Genomic DNA, 20,664 nt, shown 5'->3' with positions numbered 1-20,664 from the left:
GACACAAAGTGGTTCATACATCTGTAATCTGTCATCCCAATGCACCTAAGAGAACAGGAAATGGAGTTAGAAGAATCTAGAACTAGACTGGCCTTCCCAGCAGCAAACAACATGAGTGATCCTGTCTAGAATGGAATTTCAAAGGGGAAAGTGTCGGGGGAGGGAGGGAAGGAATTACCATGGGATATTTTTTTATAATCATGGAAAATGCTAATAAAAATTTAAAAAAAAAAAAAAAGAGTGATCCGGTCTCAAAACAGGGTTTCAGGAGAGGATCAACACCCTGAAGTTGATCTCTGAAACCTACACACATGTACCACGGCAAACATACGCCCATCCATACATTAAAAAACAAGTATTAGCCGGGTGTGGTGGCGCACGCCTTTAATCTCAGCACTTGGGAGGCAGAGGTAGGAGGATCGCTGTGAGTTCAAGGCCACCCTGAGACTACATAGTGAATTCCAGGTGAGCCTGGGCTAGAGTGAGACCTTACCTCAAAAAAAAAAAAAAAAAAACTAGTATTAGCAAAGAGACTTCAGTACGTTATAAAGATACAAGCCAAGTTGAGTTCCTTATACAAATGCAAGGATGATTTAATTTTAGTAACTCCATATAATTAACATTTGATACCGAAGAAATATATAACCATGCCTACTGTCATAGTTCAAATGTGTGTCCCCCACAGACTTGGATGTTTTATTAACCTTGTAACTTGGATCTCCAACTGCCTGACTGGAGGTGACCCTGGGGGTGGTGGATTCTGGGGTTCAGCCCTAAGGTGTGTTTTGGGCAGATCTAAATTCCAGCCTTAAAGGTATGCATAGCAGTGAGAACTCTGGTGGATTCCATGCTGTTTGCCACCCATTCGTACATGCTGCTTTTGGTTTTTATGATATGCTTGGTTGTTTCTTTCTGCTTAGATATATGGAAGCAGCTTCTTCTGTCACTGATAGAACTTCCCCCTGGATCTGTAACCTTGAAATAAACCCCTTCCTCCTATAAGCAGTGTCTGGTTTGGATGTTCATCCCAGAAATATGAAGCTGACTACAACAGAAATTTGGTACCAAGAAATGAGGTAGTTTGCTGCAATTAATCTGACCATGTGGATTTTGGTCTTTTAGAAATTTGTTCTGGAGAAATAAGCATGGATTTAAATAAGGTGCAAGTTATTGCACCTTCCACAGTGGTGAGCCAAGTTTTATGGGCTATAATGGTAACAGTTTGAAAATGCTAAATGAAGACAGAATTGGATTTGGAGGTTTTGCTTATGAACTTTCAAAGGGGAAGAAAAAGATAGCAGAGAAGTTTGTTGGAATTGGACTACTGGCATAGAGTCTGACTATATTCTGCTGCCCATCCCTAAGGTAAATTTAAAAGTAATGGATTTATGTGCTTGATGGAAGATATAGAACTGAGAAATATAAGATTCAAAGTTGGAAAATTTTAAGTAAGTTTAAGATCTCTGGCACAGAAACAGGTTTTAGGTTTCTGAAGCTGCTACTGTCAAACAGATTATCATGATTAAGGATGACCCAACTGCCTTACACTGAATAAATGGAAAGATGCTGAGGTGATTCTACCCAAGAAAGACTGAATGGTAGAAATGCAAACTCTTCTGAAAGGAGATGAGAGGGAGAAACCGGCTCTTCATGAGGCATGGGAAACAGGACATTTCTGTTTTGAAGGCTGGAAAGGCCAATGTATGGAGTTAAAAATTGACCATGGTCTGCAATGGAGACGCAAAGGTGTTATGGACATACCAGGACTGTGCAGAGGGTACCATGGAGCACTGTTGGCTCGGGATAGAAGCTTTTTCTTCATCTACTTAGCCCAGCTGAAGGAGCAGATTTGGAAATCCAAAGACTGTTGTCATTGGTTATGGATGTTGGACTGGAACTGCAGAAGTCTGATGCTTGCCTGATGGTTAATGATTTTGCATTGGTCCAGTCTCTCCTTGTTATGCCTTGTAGCAGTGAAAATGTTTACTCTGTGCAATTATATGTTGGAAATATGTAACTTGTTTTGATTTTACAGGACACATAGTTAAAAGACAGTCTTGAATCTCAGATGAGATGTGGGACTTTGGAATAATCTTAAAGTTGACAAAGACTATGGGGACCTTTGAAGTTGGACTAAATACAATTTGCAATGAGAGATGGTCATGAGTCTATTAGGGCCCAGGTGCAGAATGTGGCAGTATAAGTGCATGTCTATCCCCATAGACTCAGGTGTTTTACTAAAATTGAGATTATAGCTTCAGCCCCTAACAGGGGCATGTCATGGGAGCATAGCTGAATTCCAGCATATAGGTATGCTGAGACTTTGAGCTATAGCTGTGCTTGCTCATGGTGCTGTTTGGTGGTGTGTCTCTGCTTGGATTTATGAATGGGAGCTACCTTTTCCCACCATTTCATGGAACTTTCCCTAAATCTGTAAGTTTGAAATAATTCCCTTCCTCCTATAAGCTGTGTTTGGTTGGAATGTTCATTCCAGCAATGGCCTCCTGCCACTATAAGTGAACTCCAGATGAGTGTGCCACTTTGCATAGCTGGGTGCCGGGGGATTGAATCTGGTTGTTAGGTTTCATAGGCAAGTACTGTTGCAGTCAGGTCCACATTGCCAGAAATCACATGACCAAGAGCAGCTTTGGAAAAAAATGTTTATTTTGGCTTACAGACACAAGAGGACACTCTACAATGGCAGGGAAAATGATAAATGAGCAGAGAGTGAACATCATCCCCTGATCAACATAAGGTAGACAATAGCAAAATAGAGTGTACCAAACACTGGTTATAATACCGATAAACTCATCCCCAACAATACACTGCCTTCAGGAGGCTTTAATTTTCAATTGCTGTCAGCTGGGAAGACTAGGATTCAGAATACCTAGTTTATGGGTGACACCTGAATCAAACCACCACATTCCACCCCGACCCCCATAAACTTGTATCCATACATTATATAAAATACAATGGATTCAGTATGACTTTAAGAATCCCCAGGGTTTTTATTAATCCTAATCATGTTCGAACATCCTCACAATCCAAGGCCTTTTAATTGAGACAAAGTACCAAAAGAAAAAATCTCCCCCCAAACCATAATGGCACAGAATACACATTCATGCTACAAAAGATGGCACTGGACATAGCAAAGAAATATTCAACCAATACAAGATTTAAACAGGGCAAACATCAAATTCTATAGCTCCAAGTCCAACAACTCTAGTCAGTGATAAATCTCTAAGTCCAACAATCCTACCCAACAACAAGTCTCCAGAGTTCCAATTCTGCCCCTTGAGCTAGGCTACTCACAGTCCTGGAAAACTTCATCCAGGGCTGGCAGCTATCCTTGGCAGCCATCTCATGGTCGCAGCATCTCCACTGGGTCTCCACTGCAATCCATGGTTCATCCTCATGGCCCCATGGGGTCTCTATGCAGGCAACCAGCAAACCTGCTTCACACTGCCCATGGCCATTTCCAAAACACAAGACCATGTTGCAAACTCAGTGACCCTCTCCTGCATTTCTTATATTCCACAATAACAGGTAGAGTGCCAACTTATTAATTCAGGAGGGAATAAAGTAAACTTTGAAGAATAGGACACTCCTTGAGTACTCAGGCCCCTTCAGAAAACTGCATTCTTTCTGTTGCCGAATGAAGATCATCAGGCCCAATCTCAGTGTTTTTTTTTTTTTTAATCTCTCAATTGCAGCTGAACAGGTGGCAGATTCAACTTGAAGATTTCTTTCTGTGCCATATCCCTCTGCACACACCAGTCTGTTTCTATGCACTGCAACCCTGCAGAAGTCCTCAGGACACAGGTAAAAGAGCAAACCTCTCACACAAACTGCTTCGAGCCCAGTCCAGACAAAGCTCCTTTTCACCTTCATAAGCCAGACCTCACAGTCCATAGTTCTTACTGCATTCAGGTCTTTCAACTCTGACCAGAATAGTCTATCAAGCTATACTTACAGTACTGCAAGGTGTCTCTTAGGCTCAGATTTCAAATACTTCCACATTCCTCTCGAAAATCAGCTCCAAAAGGCCAAAGCCTCACAGTCAGGTTTCTAGCAGCAACCTCACTCCTAGTACCAACATTACTGTTGCAGTCAGGTTCACAGTGCTGGTAGAAATCACCTGACCAAGAGCAGCATTTGAGAAAAAAAAAAAAAAAAAAGGTTTATTTTGGCTTACAGACTCAAGGGGATGCTTCATGATGTGGACATCACCCTCTGGCCAACATAAGGTGGACAATAGCAACAGGAGACCGTGTCAAACACTGGCAAGGGCACACTGGCTATAATACTCATAAGCCCACCCCCAGCAATACCCTGCCTCCAAGAGGTTTTAATTTCCAATTGCCATCAGCTGTGGAGACTAGTATTCAGAATACCTAAGTTTATTGGGGACACCTGAAGCAAACCACCACAAGTCCCTTAACTTCTGAGCCATCTTTCCAGCCCTAAAGTACCTTTTTTTTTTTTTTGATTTTTCTTTTCCTTATTTACTTCATTTATTTGAGGGTGGGCAGACAGAAAGAGAGAGAATGGGCATGCCATGGCCTCCTGCCACTGTAAACAAACTACAGGTGCATGTGCCACCTTGTGCATCTGGCTTATGTGGGTATTGGGGAATCACACCTGGTAATGCCTTACCTGCTAAGCCATCTCTCCAGCCCAAGTACCTATCTTATAGTATAGTTAGTAATTGTGTGAATATTACTAGTAGACAAACTTTTTGCCTTATGAGACGAAATTAAAACTTGATACCAACATTGTTAAAAAAAAAAATCTACTTTAAAATTGAATTTGGCTGAGCATGGTGGTACTTAATCCCAACATTTGGGAGACTGAGATAGGATGATATTGTGAGTTCAAGGTAGCCTGAGACCAATTCCAGGTCAGCCTGGGCTACATTGAGACCATAAGTCAGAAAGAATAACAAGGATGGGAGACTGCTTGGTGGGTAGACAGTTGCTGTACAAGCCAGACAACCAGAATTCAGATGCTCAGAGTCCATTTTAAAGCCAGACACAGTGTTGCACATGTCTGCAATCCCAGTCCCTATGGCAATGCAAGAAGGAGTCAAGAGAATCCCAGAGTTCGGGGGCCAGATCGTCTGATGCCTGCCATGGCAAACAAGAGACCCCACACAAGGTCCCATGCACGATTGTCCTGTTACTTCCACACATACACCTTGGCATGCTTGTGCTCATATCCACACATATGTCATACACATACTCACCTATATCCATAAAAACAATTGGGGCTGGAGAGATGGCTTAGTGGTTAAGGCGCTTGCCTACAAAGCCAAAGGACCCAGGTTCGACTCCCCAATACCCATGTAAGCCAGATGTACAAGGGGGCACATGCATCTGGAGTTCATTAGCAGTGACTGGAGGCCCTGGCACACTCATTCTCATTCTTCTCTCTCTCTTCCTCTCCCACCCCCTGCTTATTTCTCATTCTCAAATAAATAAAGAAAAATCAAATATTTTTAAAAAGATTTAATGATCCAAAAGAACTGAAATATACAAATATATGTACATATATATCTATCCATAAGTGCTTAGTGAATAATCACTTACTGGCCATTTATGGAGATTACTAAGGCTTCCAATCCATTATTTGAAAAACTGGCCTGTGTGTGGGAACAATCTACATTCATCCCGCATTATGAAGCAAAATACATTACAGGATAATCCATTGCCCAAGGAAAGTTCCTCTGTAAGAAAAACTTCCAACAATCTGAGAAGGAATGACTGCATGAGAAAATTATCTTTCTGCAGCCTTGCTGGACTAATGCACTTAGACAACAATAATCAATCCATGTTCTGACTATTAAGTAAGAGTGATGGGAGCATTTATAATAATAACACCGACAACATCTGAAGCCAGTGATCAATCATTAGTAATAGTGATCAATGAGGCAACAGGACATGGCCAGCACGGATATGAAGAATTACTAACCCACTTCAGTCCCCCAAAAGTAAACCTGAATCAAACCAAGGGTTTGATCAAACTGGCAGTTTATAAGAAATGCAGGTGACAGTGTATAGTGACAGCAAGGGTGTGATAACATTGTCAATCTTCTAGTTTGGGCTCAGACAAATGACATTTGGTTCTTAATAAATGACACTAAAAAAATAACTTAAAATCATTTCAAAAGGGGAAATGTTTGAATATAAGAGACTTAATATGATCAAAGCACCCAATGAGTTTCAATTCTGGCTCACAGAAGAACCACAAAATGGCATGTATGAAGCCATCCACAAATATGAACACTAATTATTGTGTTCCTCTAGCCCTGAGCAACGGGTTTGACCTCACGACGACAAAATAACATCCTGCCCAACAATGACAGGATTTATGTTTTCACCAATGTCATAAGGAAATCTCAACATATTCCAAAACTGGAAGCAGATATACATCATTCTAAACACAATGCCATCAACCTAAATATAATTATTTTTAAAAGATAGAGGGCTGAAGAGATGGCTTAGCAATTAAGGTGCTTTCTTGTGAAGTCTAAGGACCCAGGTTCAATTCCCCAGTACCCATCTGAAGCCAGATACATAAAGTGGTGTATGTTTCTGGAGTTCACTGGCAGTGGCTCGAGACCCTGGCATGCCCCTTCTCTCTCTCTGTCTTCTTCCCCACTCCAATAAGGTTATTTGTTCAAATTTTTTTATTTTTATTTTTTGACAGACAGAAACAGAAAGAAAATTGGCGTACCAAGTCCTCAGACTTGAAATCAAACTCAACTCCAGATGCTTGCAACACCTAGTGGGTATGTGCGAACTTGCCTTTGCCTCACTCTGTATATCTGGCTTACATGGGATCTGGAGAGTCAAACATGGGTCCTTAGGCTTTGCAGGCAAGCGCCTTAACTGCTGAACCATCCCTCCACCCCTAAAAAAATTTTTTTTTAAATATTGGTTATATTCTTTTCATTGCTAAAAGTTTATAAGTCTGTATACACAAATTCCTAAAACATATCCCCTGCGTGCTTGACATTTACCATATGCGTTGTAGTACCAGAAACAGTCCCTAGAATTCATTACACATAAGAATCACAGGTCAGCATATTAGATGGCTATATTTTTCCATAGAAAAGATAACCAAAAAATGCTTCTAAGTGCATACAAGAGACCATGACAGGTTTTCTATAGGCATGAAGAGAGATAAACCTAGTATGTCAGGAGGATACTAACATACATGTTTTCTTTGTTTCTTCTGTCTCCTGGTAACAAACCACATGCAGCACATTTTCCTATCATTCTTTGCATCATTCATTAGATCCTTCAGTATGACTGAGCGCCTAAAAACATGCACTTTTTTATTACTCACTAGTATTAAAACTCCTGGAGAAACAGATTCATATCACATTTGAAACTTAATATTAATAATCTATTGTAAAATTTATCTGCAACTAGCCAGGCATGGTGGCGCACACCCTTAATCCCAGTACTCATGAGGCTGAGGCAGGAGGATCACATAAGTTCAAGGCCAGCCTGGGCTAGGGTGACATACTGCCTCAAAAGAAAAAACAGGGGGGAGCCAGGAGTGGTGGCACATGCCTTTAATCCCAGCACTCAGGAGGCAGAGGTTGGGGAATTGCCGTGAGCTCAAGGCCACCCTGAGACTCTATAGTGAATTCCAGGTCTGCCTGGGCTAGAGTGAGACCCGACCTCAAAAAACCAACAAAGGGAAAAAGTAAGCAAGCAGCAGGCACACAAAGGTAGCAAGACTGGCGGAGATAAAGTACCCCTGGCACTTCAGCCAAGCCACAGCTGAATCCACAGAGGAATGGGGGACGAGCGAGTGCGCTGCTTCCATGCTGTTCCTGATAATCAGCGCCAGGGTGAGCGAGACAGACCCTGAGGAGACTCAACACCCACCAAAGCAGAGATCCAGAGGCTCCTAAGAGCTCATCATTGAAGTAGACTTAAAACTCACCCACCACGGCTCAGGGAATTTTGCAGAAGAGGGGGTGGAAAAGTTTTAAGAGCCACAGGTTGAGACATCATGCTCAGAGCCATTTCCTCCCCCACCCCCCCAAAAAATAACTGTCTGCTGATCCCATAGTGCATAAACCACAACCCCATGGGGAATACCTGCAACCCCACTGAGGAGCATCCCCAACAGAATAGGGGCATGATGTGGGAAAAAAGGGTACCAATACATGATGCATCCATATGAAACACCTTGTTAATAATAACAATAACAAACATTAAAAGAAATAAAAAGTTAATACATGATCCACACACACAAAAAAAAAAAAAACAGGAGCTGGACATGGTGGCACACATCTAATCCCAGAACTTGGAAGGTAGGTAGGAGGATCACCATGAGTTCGAGGACACTCTGAGACTACATAGTGAATTCCAGGTCAGCCTGGGCTAGAGTGAGACCCTACCTCAAAACACAAAACAAAAAACCCCACCAAAGTAAACACATAAAATTGTTTAAACATGGCTAAAACTTGTCTGCATACACACATCCAGGTGTGAGTTTTAAAGAAGCTGGTGTGCAAACTTTGCTAAGGCAATGTGAACAGATGTTTGCTCACATCAGACAGGGCACAAGAAGGAACCGTTTCAACCAACGTGCAGTGGTCACTGGCCTGGGCAAGGGTGAGGGCTGCTTGCAGAAGCATGGGGGTGTGGCCTCTCCCAGCATTATATCTATCTATCTATCTATCTATCTATCTATCTATATATATATATATATATATATATGTTCTTGAGGGGCATGGACTCTTGAGACCTTCCCCCAGCATTCCTTAATTATATATCCTTAAGGGGTGTGGCCTCACAAGCCCCTCCCCCCGCACCCCTTAACTAAAAATTCTTGGGGGGCGTGGCCTCATGAGCCCCTTCCCCAGCCTTCCTTAACCATAAATTGAGGGGCGTGGCCTCGTGAGCCCCGCCCCCAGCAGCTGTGCATCCATCCTTATCAGGTGTCTGTCCAGGTAATCAAAGGGCAACACCATGTCCTGCCTGGAGGACAGGGGTCGGCCCAGAACACCTGGTCGGCAGGTCTCCAGAGTTCTGACCCCGAGCATCACCAGCTCCCAGGCCCCTGAAATCACGTGGGCGTGCTGAGTCCACGATCTTCCGGAAAGAACGTCCCGGGCTAGTGCATGTGCGTGTCGTTGACCTTGGGGGACATGAGTCACAGACTTCTCAGGACAGTAAGGACTCCACAGACGTGCTGAGCCTCATGGCGCAGCCTGATAAACTGTGAAGCCTTTTTCCCGGTGCACGGGTGACCTCTAGTGGCTGCTGACATTGCCGCAGGCAGTTGCTTATGACAAACGCTGTATAATTTTAAAATGATGTGGAGGAGTGGGGGGCTAGCCTAATGGCTGTTCAATCCCCAGCGCGCCCGCGCACACACACACACACACACACACACACACACACACGTGTGCACATGAACATGACATCAGAAAGGAGCACCCAGCACAACTTCAACATGTTCTCTGAACTCCCCATGATCCGGTGAAGCTTAGCTCACTATATACAACACCTCAAATTTTACCAGAGCTAAATATACAATTTCTTTTTAATGAAATAAGCATGGAATTTTAAGTCTCTACATTTCAAGTTAATAAAATACACAAACATCGAGGAATGGAACAGTGGGGAAATAAAAGATGCCAGAGCCTGAGACCTACCTTGAAAAAGCAAAAGAAAACAAAAAGGATCCCAGAGACTCAGGAACATGATACTCATGAAAGGGACGGCATGGGTGGGCCGTGGTGGAGCGCCCCTTTAATTAATCCCAGCACTCAGGAGGCTGAAGCAGGGGATCACTACGCATTCCAGGCTAGCCTGGGCTACAGAGTGAGTTCCAGGGCAGCATGGGCTAGAGACCCTGCCTCAGAAGAAAAGGGGGGACAGCAAGCAAGCGTGGGGAGCAAGGCCCAGGACCGGAGCTGAGGGAGCCAACCACAGTATACTGTTCAGGTATCAGCTGGCCATGCACTCTCCATGGCAGTGGTGGCCCTAGGTGTCACCAGGGCCAGCCTGCCAGCATGGAGCCAGGGGTGAGGGGCCCCATCACTCAGGGTGACCCCCAAATGCCCTCTGAATAGGCCCTTGCAAATTCCTTCAGCACAGGCACACCATGTGCCAGCCAACCACAGAGGGAGCCGCAAGCTCACAGGCCCCACAGGGCGTGAGGGAAGCCCCTCAGCTCCAGGTGCTTCTTGCCCCCATCTTGAGACCCTTCAGTGACATCTAAAGATTCTTTTGCTTTTTGGGTTCTTTGAGGTAGAGCCTCACTCTCGTTCAGGTTTTTCTGGAATTCACTATGGAGCCTCAGGCTGGCCTCGAACTCACGGCAATCTTCCTGCCTCTGTGCCACCTCACCCAGCCCCTTCGGTGATTTCTACTTATATCCACGGCCCAACCCTCTCAGGGGAGCTGACAACAGCCCCCTCTCTCCTCCATGGCCCAACTCCCTCCCCAGGGGAGCTGACCACAGCCCTAGGCCCTTTCTGAATATTCACACTGTAAGACTGTTAAAAGAAAGACTGAAATGCAGGTTCAGGAGCGTCTCTGTTTTTAGGGGAGAAGAAAATTGTGAGGGGGTTCAGTATACCACAGAAGAGTCAAAATTTCAGCTCCAAAGAGAATTTCCTACTTTTGTAGATTTGGGAGGAGAGAGTGGCACAGCACATGACCCAGCCCGGCCTGTGCCAGAAGCCACGGAGGAAGGCAGGAGATGGGGTCCAACGCCTTCAGTGGCCTCGGAGGTCCCAAGCAAGGGGGCTGTCCAGGCTTTCTATTCTTTCTTTCTTTCTTTCTTTCTTTCTTTCTTTCTTTCTTTCTTTCTTTCTTTCTTTCGAGGTAGGGTCTCACTCTAGCCCCGGCTGACCTGCAATACACTACATCGTCTCAGGGTGGCCTTGAACTCAGCCATTCTACTGCCTCTGCCTCCCAAGTGCTGGGATTAAAGGCGTGCACCGCCGCGCCCAGCTTGGTCTTGCTTTCTTGCTCAGCCTTGGGCTCTGCACAGCAGGGGAGCAGGAAGGCTGCTTTTCATCTTGCTCACAGCACCAAGGGGAGGTTTCAGACCTGCAGGGGAGGGCGCAGCCACCTCCCCAGGGGCTGCATCCGGTCTCTATGGCATCTCTGCTCTAACACAGATCAGTCCCTCCCAGGACGCATCCCACTTGTGTCCAGGACAAGTGTCTATGACCATAAGAGTCACCCAGCCTATGCCAATGCCATACCTCATTATTCTCAACGCCGTTTAGCACCCCATGGTGTGCACATGCCACACTTCATCCACTCTGGTGATGGGCACATGGGGCATTGTAAGTGACACCTGAGTGCATATTCTTGTACGTCATTTGGCACACAGGACTATAGAGGGCTGGTGCTGGGTGACAGGTAGAGATGACTTTGCACACCAAGCTTTCAGAATGGCCATGCCTGTGACACTCCCACTGGCCTCAGAGATCTCCTTCCACTTGCTACTTTTCACCAGCGTGTAGGCTTGAACAGGTTTTTCGTTTGGGGGTGACCATCAGGACATTTCATGTAGTTTTCATTAGCATGCCTGAGGGCTCACCCTTTTGAAAACTAAACGTTTGAATATCAAACTCCGTTCCCAAGTACCCACATAAAGCCACTTGCATGAAGTGATGCCTGTGTCGAATTTGTACTGGCCAGGCTTCTTGCGTGGGAAAGGTGGCTTTGGAACATTACCACAGAGATGAGCAAATCTGTGAATACTCTGGTACCTGGAAGTACGCATACGTGTGTGCACGCGTGTCTGGGCAGCCCACTAACAACCCAGTGAGTGTCACCACTGCCTCTCACTTCCTAAACTAGCCTCCCTGACTCAGCCCTGCCCCATCCCTAGAAGAAAGAGATCGTGCCAAAAATAAGCAATGCCAAGGTGCTCCTCTGTTCGCAATGCCCCTCACTCAGCATAAAATCCCAAGTAATGATCACGTCATGTAACAAGTCTGCATGGTCTAGCCCCTGACTGCCTCCCTGACTTCTCTTCAGGGCAATCTCCTCATTGTTCCCCCCACCAGAGTTCATTCCCTCACTTCCCACAGTCTCTCTCTGGAAGCTTCCCTCACACAGGCAGTAAGGCATAAAGCCCTATTACCATTAACCACAAGGCACATCAGCAGGAGGGCTGGAAATTAGCTGCAGTGTTCCAGGGGACAGAACATGCAGCTATGGGTTAATTAAAAGGCTTTCCAGTATCATTGTTTGCACAGCAAGCATGAGACCCTAGGCTCAATCCCCAGATCTTATCATTTTAAAAAAAGATTGATACTAGAAAATATCTTGAGCGCATCCATTAAATACTGAGATCATTTGTCAAGAAACAATTGACACCCTGTGAAAATACTAAATTTGGCTGGAGAGATGGCTCAGCAGTTAAAGGAATTTGCTTGTAATGCCCAGAAGACTGGGTTCAGTTCCCGAGTCCCCACATAAAGCCACATGCTCGAAGCGGTGCATGTTGAGTTTGTTGGCAGTGGCACTAGGCCCTGGCATGCCCATTCTCATCTCTCTCTCCCTCTCTCTCTCTCTCTCTCTTTGCAAAGAAAGAGAATCATTTTTTAAAAAGAAAATGCTGAATTTAAGGTGAAAAACTGAATGAAACTGACTGTAAATTCTCAACTCTGAAAGCAGCCCTGAAACGGCCACGCCCCCTTTCTCAACAGACCCTGCTGGAGATGAGCCCCTGTGTTTGAACCTGAGCAGGTGGAGGGTGTCCGGGTTCTTGTCTACAAGTGCTGCAAGTCCACAAGGAAAAAGGCAAACAGGGAGAGCTGGCTCAGTGGTTAAAGGCACTTGCTTTGCAATGCCTGATGGCGCAGGTTTGATTCCCCGATACCCACATAAAACGAGATACACAAAGTGGCACATACAGGGCTGGAGAGATGGTTTAGTGGTTAAGCGCTTGCCTGTGAAGCCTAAGGACTATGGTTCGAGGCTCAACACCCCAGGACCCACTTTAGCCAGATGCACAAGGGGGCGCATGCGTCTGGAGTTCGTTTGCAGTGGCTGGAAGCCCTGGCGCGCCCATTCTCTCTGTCTACCTGCCTATTTCTGTATCTCTCTCTCTCTCAAATAAATAAATAAAAATAAAATATTTTTTTAAAAAAGTGGCATATACATCTGGAGTTTGTTTGCAGTGGCAAGAGTCCCTGGTGTGCCCATACTGTTTGTTCCTTTTTCTCTCTGTCTCTCTCTCAAATAAATAAATAAATAAATTTTAAAATTAAACAAAGGCTAGTGAAAGGTGTGTGTTGTAAATTACAAAATCAAAACAATCTTTTATGCCATTCATAATGCATTAGTTATAAAAAAAATTACCTCAGCAACAGGTACATTGTCCTGAAGCTCTGTTGTATGCGAGGCCAGCAAACCAATCACCCGAGCAACCTTGGCCCGTCTGTAAAGAGAGAAAAGCACAGACACATTCTCATGACCAAGGGGGCCGGCCCCAGCCAGCTCCACTCCCCGCACAGGGTGAACGCGGTCATGGCGGTATGGTGGCACAACACCTTGGATCCCAGCGCTGGGGAGGCAGAGGTAGGCGGATCACCATGAGTTCGAGGCCTGCCTGAGACTACGCAGTAAATTCCAGGACAGCCTGGGCTAGAGTGAGACCTTACCTTGAAAAACAAAAATAAACGAATAAAACTCTCACCTCTGAGCACAGAGGCATCTGGCTCAATGTCTCTGTTCTACTTGTTGGTAAATGATGAGTTTCTATATAAATAGTGAATGATAAATATCAGAAGAGCTCAAAGTATTCATTCACCTTAAACAAAATTTTACAATCAAGTTTTATGAGCATTAACTTTAGCTTTAATGAGGTGTTTCTTTTTTTTTTTGTTTTTTTGAGGTACGGTCTCACTCCACCCCAGGCTGACCTGGAATTCACTATGGAGTCTCAGGGTGGCCTCGAACTCACAGTGATCCTCCTACCTCTGCCTCCCAAGTGCTGGGATTAAAGGCGTGCGCCACCACTCCCGGCTGAGGTGTTTCTTAAGTATACAGCAGAAAATGAAGTTGATAATCCAAAGTGATTTGAAAAAGTATTTGATGTTGAAAATTCATTTTGACCAAAAAAAAAAAAAAAAAAAAACTATTGAAAAGTAAAATGGTGAACTGATGGGAGCCACAGATTTTTTTACTTATTTGTTTATTGACTTACTTAATTACGTTTTTTTTTTCAAGTTAGGGTCTCACTCTAGCCCAGGCTGACCCGGAATTCACTCTGTAGTCCCAGGGTGGCCTCAAACTCACAGCGATCCTGCTACCTCTGCCTTCACAGTGCTGGGATTCTCACTCTCTCTGTCCCTCTCTCCCTCTGTCAAATAAATAAACAAAATAAAATAAAAACTAATTCAGGCATAGTGGCACATTCTTTTAATCACAGCACTTGGGAGGCTAAGGTAGGAGTTCAAGGCCAGCCTGGGGCTACAGGTCAGCATGAACTAGAGTGATACCTGGCCTAGAAAACAAACTACTAATAACAACAACAAAAATAAAATAATAACAAACTACTCAATGACACACTTTACCTACTTAACTCATTCACAGTCCACCAAAAAACTACAAAAAGGTTTTACAGGACCAAAAAAAAAAAAAATACCTTTAGGAGGAAACACTGGAATCCATTCCCAGGTGTGGTGTGTCTCAGCCCTAAACCATTTCCTTATACCACACAGACTTCCTAGAAAGTGGATACTCAGACAACGGCTTGATTCACTTGGACCAAGTCTCACTGGAAGCAGAGCCCAGTGCCTCACAACCCGTCAGGTGACATCCTAGTGACCAGGATCTGCTGCTTCCATACAAAGCCAGCACATCTGCGCCCATTGGCAGTGTGGAGATCACACTCGCCTCAGAGCAGAAGAACCAAACACAGAAACAGAAGATTCAAAGCCAAGGAATGCTGCTCAGGGAGGAAGAGCTGACCGAGGATGGACATCTTCACACTGAACAGGGAATGTTGCTCAGGGGGGAAAAGCTGACCGAGGATGGACATCTTCACACTGAACAGGGAATGCTGCTCAGGGAGGAAAAGCTGACCCAGGATGGACATCTTCACACTGAACAGGGAATGCTGCTCAGGGAGGAAAAGCTGACCCAGGATGGACATCTTCACACTGAAAGGGAATGCTGCTCAGGGAGGAAAAGCTAACCCAGGTTGGATATCTTCACACTGAACAGGGAATGCTGCTCAGGGAGGAAAAGCTGACCCAGGTTGGACATCTTCACACAGAACAGGGAATGCTGCTCAGGGAGGAAAAGCTGACTTCTTCATACTGAACCTTCGAGACTAACAGCTCCTAGTAGTCTAGTGTTTAGACAGAGCCCACAAAATTCCAATAGTGTACGTATAAGATCAGGATGGTGGCTATATTTGTATCTTTTTAAATTTACAACTGTGATATTCCAGAAACGGCCTGTGTCCTCATTGATTGACATAATTTACTATCAGGAATGCTCCTTTAAAAAAAAAAAAATCTGTTTTGCAAGCAATGAGAGAGAACAGGTGAGTGGGCACATCAGGGCCTTTTGCTACTGCAAAGGAATGCCAGACTAATGTGTCATTTTGTATCTATTTCTTACTTGCGTACTGCAGAATCAAACATGAGCTTTTAGGCTTCACAGACAAGGGCCTCAACAGCTGATCCATCTTTCCAGCCCAAAGAGCTTAATTTTAAAAATCTTATGGAGAGAGCCATCTCTCTAGAGCCTCTTTTTACTTCTTATATTATAACCACACTGTACAAAGAATTTTGGCAGACTTTTACTTCTGCAGAAGGATGAACTTCAGGCGGGGGACGTGCTGTCTACCCCTAATGCAGGGGTGGCGTTGTCCTCACCTTGATTCATTAGTTTGGCTTTTGTTTCTTCCAGAGTGACTAGTTTATATGGCACACAAAGGGGGGAGGGGAGTAGGCCTGGAGGCCTTGGCAGGACATTCCAAGCCGTACAATATTTTGTACTTGTAAGTATAAAAAATGACATCGCTTTGCTTATTCTTTGACAGAAAAGAATATTTTCCTTTCCTTTATGCTAATGATTATGACAAGGTATCTATGTGGCAGTAACTTCATAAAATCATGAGCAATGTTCTTTAGAGCATAGCTGTAACTTACATGTCCCAGTTTGGAGCTATTCGCAGATGCTGGACGAGCAACTGGAACTAGGATAGAAGAGAAGATGAATGCTTAATGAATACGGCGACAAGTGGACAAATGAGGACTTTATAGAACCAAAAGTAACCTGAGCACTAAATGATTACGACAGATGCGCAAAAGCACTGGGTATGTGAGGGAGACAAAAATAAAAACCAGAGAGCATGCTCAATTTATACCCCCTAAATGCCCACCCCATACAACAGACACAACACACCAATAAGCAAAACAAGTAACCTAAACACCAGGCCTGGTGATATGTCTGTAATCCTAGCCACTTAGGAGGCTGAGGCAGGAAGATAGCAAGTTCAAGGTTTGCATGGTGTGGAGGTTTAAATCAGATGTCCCCCATGAACTCATATATTCTGATGCTTGGTCCCCTGCTGGTGGCAATTAGGCAGGTGGAGCCTTGCTGGAGAAAGTGTGTTGCTGGAGGTAGGCTGTAGGGTGTTACAGCCAGCCCCCGTGCCCAGAGCTCAGCTCACTCTCTTGTTGCTGTTTGCCACCTGCTGTGGCAGAGGTGGTGCCCAGCCTCTGCTCAGGCCATGCTTTCCTCTGCCACAGGGAAGCTTCCCCTGGAGACTGTAAGCCAGAACAATCCCTTCCTCTCATCAGCTGCTTGTGGTTGGGTGCTTTGCCTCATCAACATAAGGTAACTACATCAGAAAACTGATCCAGTGGAGTGGGGTCATTACTGTTACAAACCTGTGTGGCTTTTGATCTCTTAGAACTTATTTGTGGAATAAATATGAAAAGAATTGAAGCTGTTGACTAAGAGGTGCCTTCCAGTGCTATAAGCAGTTTGGTGGACCATTCTGGTCAATGTCTGAAAGACCTAAATGCAAAAAGAACTGTGCAGGCTTGGCTTGTGTGAGGAAGAAAAAAAAAGAACTATGTAGACTTGGCTTGTGAGAGGAACAAAGAGCTTTGCCCAGATTAGGCTAAAAGCAGCTTTTGTGAGAAGCTTGCTGCATTCTTCCTGTATCCTGAGAACCTGAGAAGGGCTGAGTGTAGAAGAAATCGACAGGTATGAGCAGAAGGATATGGCACAGACAGAAATGAAAGTTTGTGCTGGAGACTATAGGCCAGTTCAGCTTCAATTGTTTGCAATATTCCACCACTGAGACAGGGCCATCTGCGTGGCATTTTGACACTAGGAAGAATGCTGAAGCAGTTTTCCTGCTTTGTAAAGCCAGCTTTATTCCCCATAAGATTAACAAATTTAGTAACCAACCTGGTACTGTGAAAATATTAAAATGCAGGAGAGGGTCACTGGATTTGCAATGAATGCAATTTTTTGTAAACGGCCACTGGGTGATGTGAAGCAGGGTTATTAAGAGTCCCTAAGTAGAGGCTGATGGAGCCATGAGGATGAACTATAGGTCACAGTAGAGACCCCAGGATTTTGGAAATGCCATGTCAGCTGCAATGGAAAGCTACTGGCTCAGGATGAAGTCTTCCCCGGGCTGTTGCCTGCCCAGCTGGAGGGGCAGGATTGAAGCCCCAGGGACTCTGTGGCCCAGATGAACACAGACTGCAGGAGTTGATATCTACCCTGCTTGTTTCAGACCTTGCATTGGTTAAACAATTTTTTTGTTGTTGTTGTGCCATCTTTTGCAGTGTGAATGTTTACTCTGTACCACAATGGGTAATTTTTTGGGTTATTCAAGGAAGACTCCCACTCTACCCCAGGCTGACCTAGAATTCACTCTATAGTCTCAAGCTGGTCTTAAACTCACAGCAATTCCTCCTACCTCAGCCTCCCTAGTGCTGGGATTAAAGGTGTGCATCACCATACCCAGCCCATTATGTGTATTTCTTGTATTTTGATCTTACAGGTTCACAGTTAAGAGAATTTGGATTATGGTGGTGTTTGAACAGTGTTGGGAACTTTTAAAGATGAACTGAATGTATTTTTACATCCTGAGATAATAACGACTCTATGGGTACCAGGGAGGGAATGAGGTGGTTTGACTGAGTGAGGTGTCCCCGAAAACTCATGTGTTCTGAATACTTGGTCCCCAGCCAGTGGCCACATAGGAGGTGGAGCCTCACTGGAGGAGCTGTGTTGCTGGAAGCAGGCTTGGAGGTGTTATAGGCAGCTCCCCCTTGCTACAGCTAAGCTCACTCTCTTGCTGCTGTTTCCTCCTGCTGTGGCAGAGGAGAGGTCCTGACATCCAGCCTCTGCTCAGGCCGTGTCTTCCCTGCCAGCTGATGTTGCCCCTCGAGACTGTCAGCCAAGATAAAAACTTCCCTCCCATCAGCTGCTTTTGTCAGGTGGTTTGCCCAGCAATGAGAACGAGAAGTTGACTGCAACACCTGGACTATCAAGCAGCCTGGGCAACTCAGTGAGACTCCATGTAAAAAGTAAAAATAAATACATGTAAAACAGGCTCAGAGACAGAAATAGAGCTCAGTGGCACAATGCTTGCCAAATGTGCACAAGACCCTAAATTCAATCCTCAGGACTACCAAAACTGGTAATTAATTAATTTTAAGAAAATTAAATAAAGTATTTTGGCCCTTGGTTTGTGTGGGTGTTTCTTTTAGAAAGGAGGTTGGAGCCCTGGCCATGCTGAGCTCTATACTGAGCCACACCACAGCCCCAAGCCCTCGATTTAGTGTCTCTAGAAGGAGCACTCACTTCCCAGTACCTACCAGCGGGGAGTGGAGGAGTCTGGGGGCCACCTCCTTGTTGGAGGCCACCACGCACAGGTAGCCCAGGAGGCTGAGCTTGGCTCGTGAGGCCGCGGTGCCCTTCTCCGCAGAGTCGATCTGTGAGCACACCTGCTGCAGGAACTCATTCCAGCCCTGGTCCCTCAGAGCAGACAGCTTGTCCACTGCAGGGGAGGAAGGCAGTGAGGGCCGCGAGGTGAGCAGGTACAGCAGACGGCATGTGAGAAGTAAACCGAACGCGGGATTTTCAGAGCTGGGATGAGAACACAACCCACACAGGACGTTGTCAAGACCAAAGGGCCTGCAGGGTGACACTGCTTCCAGCCGTCCCTCCATATCTCTCAGCATTTATCAACCAGGAAGCCTCCTCTCTGTGTATTTTTGTGTATATGTGTGGGATGTGTATGCCTATGTGGGGGCACATGTGTGCACATGCACGTGGCGGCCAGATGTCAATATCTGGAATCTTCCTTAGGAGCTCTCCATCTTATTCACAGAGACAGAGTCTAGCTCTTGGGACTTCCTGTCTCTGCCTCCTCAGTGCTGGGATCACCACATCCAGCTCTTAACTGGGTGCTGAGGGTCTGAACTAGGCACTCACACTTTAGGAGCAAGCGCCCACAAAAGAAGCATAAAGCCAGGCTAACTGGGTGTGGTGGCACACGCCTTTAATCCCAACACTCAGGAGGCAGAGGTAGGAGGATCTCCATGAGTTCGAAGCCACCCTGAAACTTCATAATGAATTCCAAGTCAGCCTGGACTAGAGCAAGATCCTACCTCAAAAACAAAAAAAGCAGGGCTGGAGAAATGGCATAGCAGTTAAGGCACTTGCCTGCAAAGCCAAAGGACCCAGGTTCAATTCCCCAGGACCCCCACATAAGCCAGATGCACAAGATGGTACATGCATCTGGAGTTTATTTGCAGTGGCTGAAGGTCCTGGTGAGCCCATTCTCTCTCTGCCTCTCTCTTTTTCTCACTCTCTCTGAAATAAATGTTTTAAAATATATATGTATAAAAGGAACAGATGATTTAAGGAGAACTGTAGCCCAGAATATAACCAAATGCAAAGTTAAATCAAATTGTAACAGAAAACAGGATACCCTTTGTAAATCAGCTCAGTCCAATAATCCTGGAAAAGGTACAAACTCCACAGCTATGAGGAAGTCCCAGTGAAATTACTGTGAAAGAGATCCAGGTTCAGAGGATGGCTGCTAAAAACCTGGGACTCTGGCCTCCAACTCCAACCCTAAGAAAAGGTGCGCACTCAGAAATAAGATGGTTTCTAAAATGTGCATTACCTTAGTTGATCTTTCTTTAAACAAGGTAAAATGTATAAAAAATAATCCCCGGAGCTGGAGAGATGGTTCCACAGTTAAAGGTCCTTGCTTGCAAAGCCTACAGGCCCAGGTTCAATTCCCCAGTACCCAGAGGAAGTAGTCAGAGGTCCTGAAGTACCCAGGCTTTCTTTCATCCAATATTCATTCTCTCTTCTTTCTCTCAAGTAAATAAATAATTAAAGAAGTATATTTATTCCAGGTCAGCCTGGGCCAGAGTGAGACCCTACCTCGAAAAACCAAAAAAAAAAAAAAAAAAAGAAGTATATTTAAAAAACAATCCCCTAACAAAGTCAAAGCAGGGGAAGGAGTGAACCTAATTCCAGACAGGAGTCTCTAGATGCTCATGGAGGGTCCTTGCACCAGCAGCACCATTAGTGGCATTTGTTCCACTTCAGTCTTTCAAAAACAACCTTCCACGTGGTCTGGTTATAGCAGTTATGAGGGCCACAG

General features: G+C 45.0%; 1 protein-coding gene across 3 annotated transcripts in view; it reads right to left on the bottom strand.

Annotated features, from left to right (window-relative positions):
* The window catches only part of Ulk4 (unc-51 like kinase 4), a 345,903-nt gene that overhangs the window by 300,051 nt on the left and 25,188 nt on the right, over positions 1 to 20,664 (bottom strand). For all 3 annotated transcript variants that reach the window (XM_045136900.1, XM_045136901.1, XM_045136902.1), the window contains exons 15-17: positions 18,860 to 19,041; positions 16,163 to 16,209; positions 13,359 to 13,437 (exon numbers count right to left, since the gene is read on the bottom strand). In XM_045136900.1, coding sequence (XP_044992835.1) covers positions 13,359 to 13,437; positions 16,163 to 16,209; positions 18,860 to 19,041 — 308 coding nt within the window. The remainder of the gene's footprint in view (positions 1 to 13,358; positions 13,438 to 16,162; positions 16,210 to 18,859; positions 19,042 to 20,664) is intronic.

Source organism: Jaculus jaculus, chromosome 17 (genome assembly GCF_020740685.1).
Source record: "Jaculus jaculus isolate mJacJac1 chromosome 17, mJacJac1.mat.Y.cur, whole genome shotgun sequence".
Classification (NCBI taxonomy): domain Eukaryota; kingdom Metazoa; phylum Chordata; class Mammalia; order Rodentia; family Dipodidae; genus Jaculus; species Jaculus jaculus.
The sequence above is the reverse complement of the archived record's forward strand: the minus strand, read 5'-3'. Positions and strand labels throughout refer to the sequence as shown.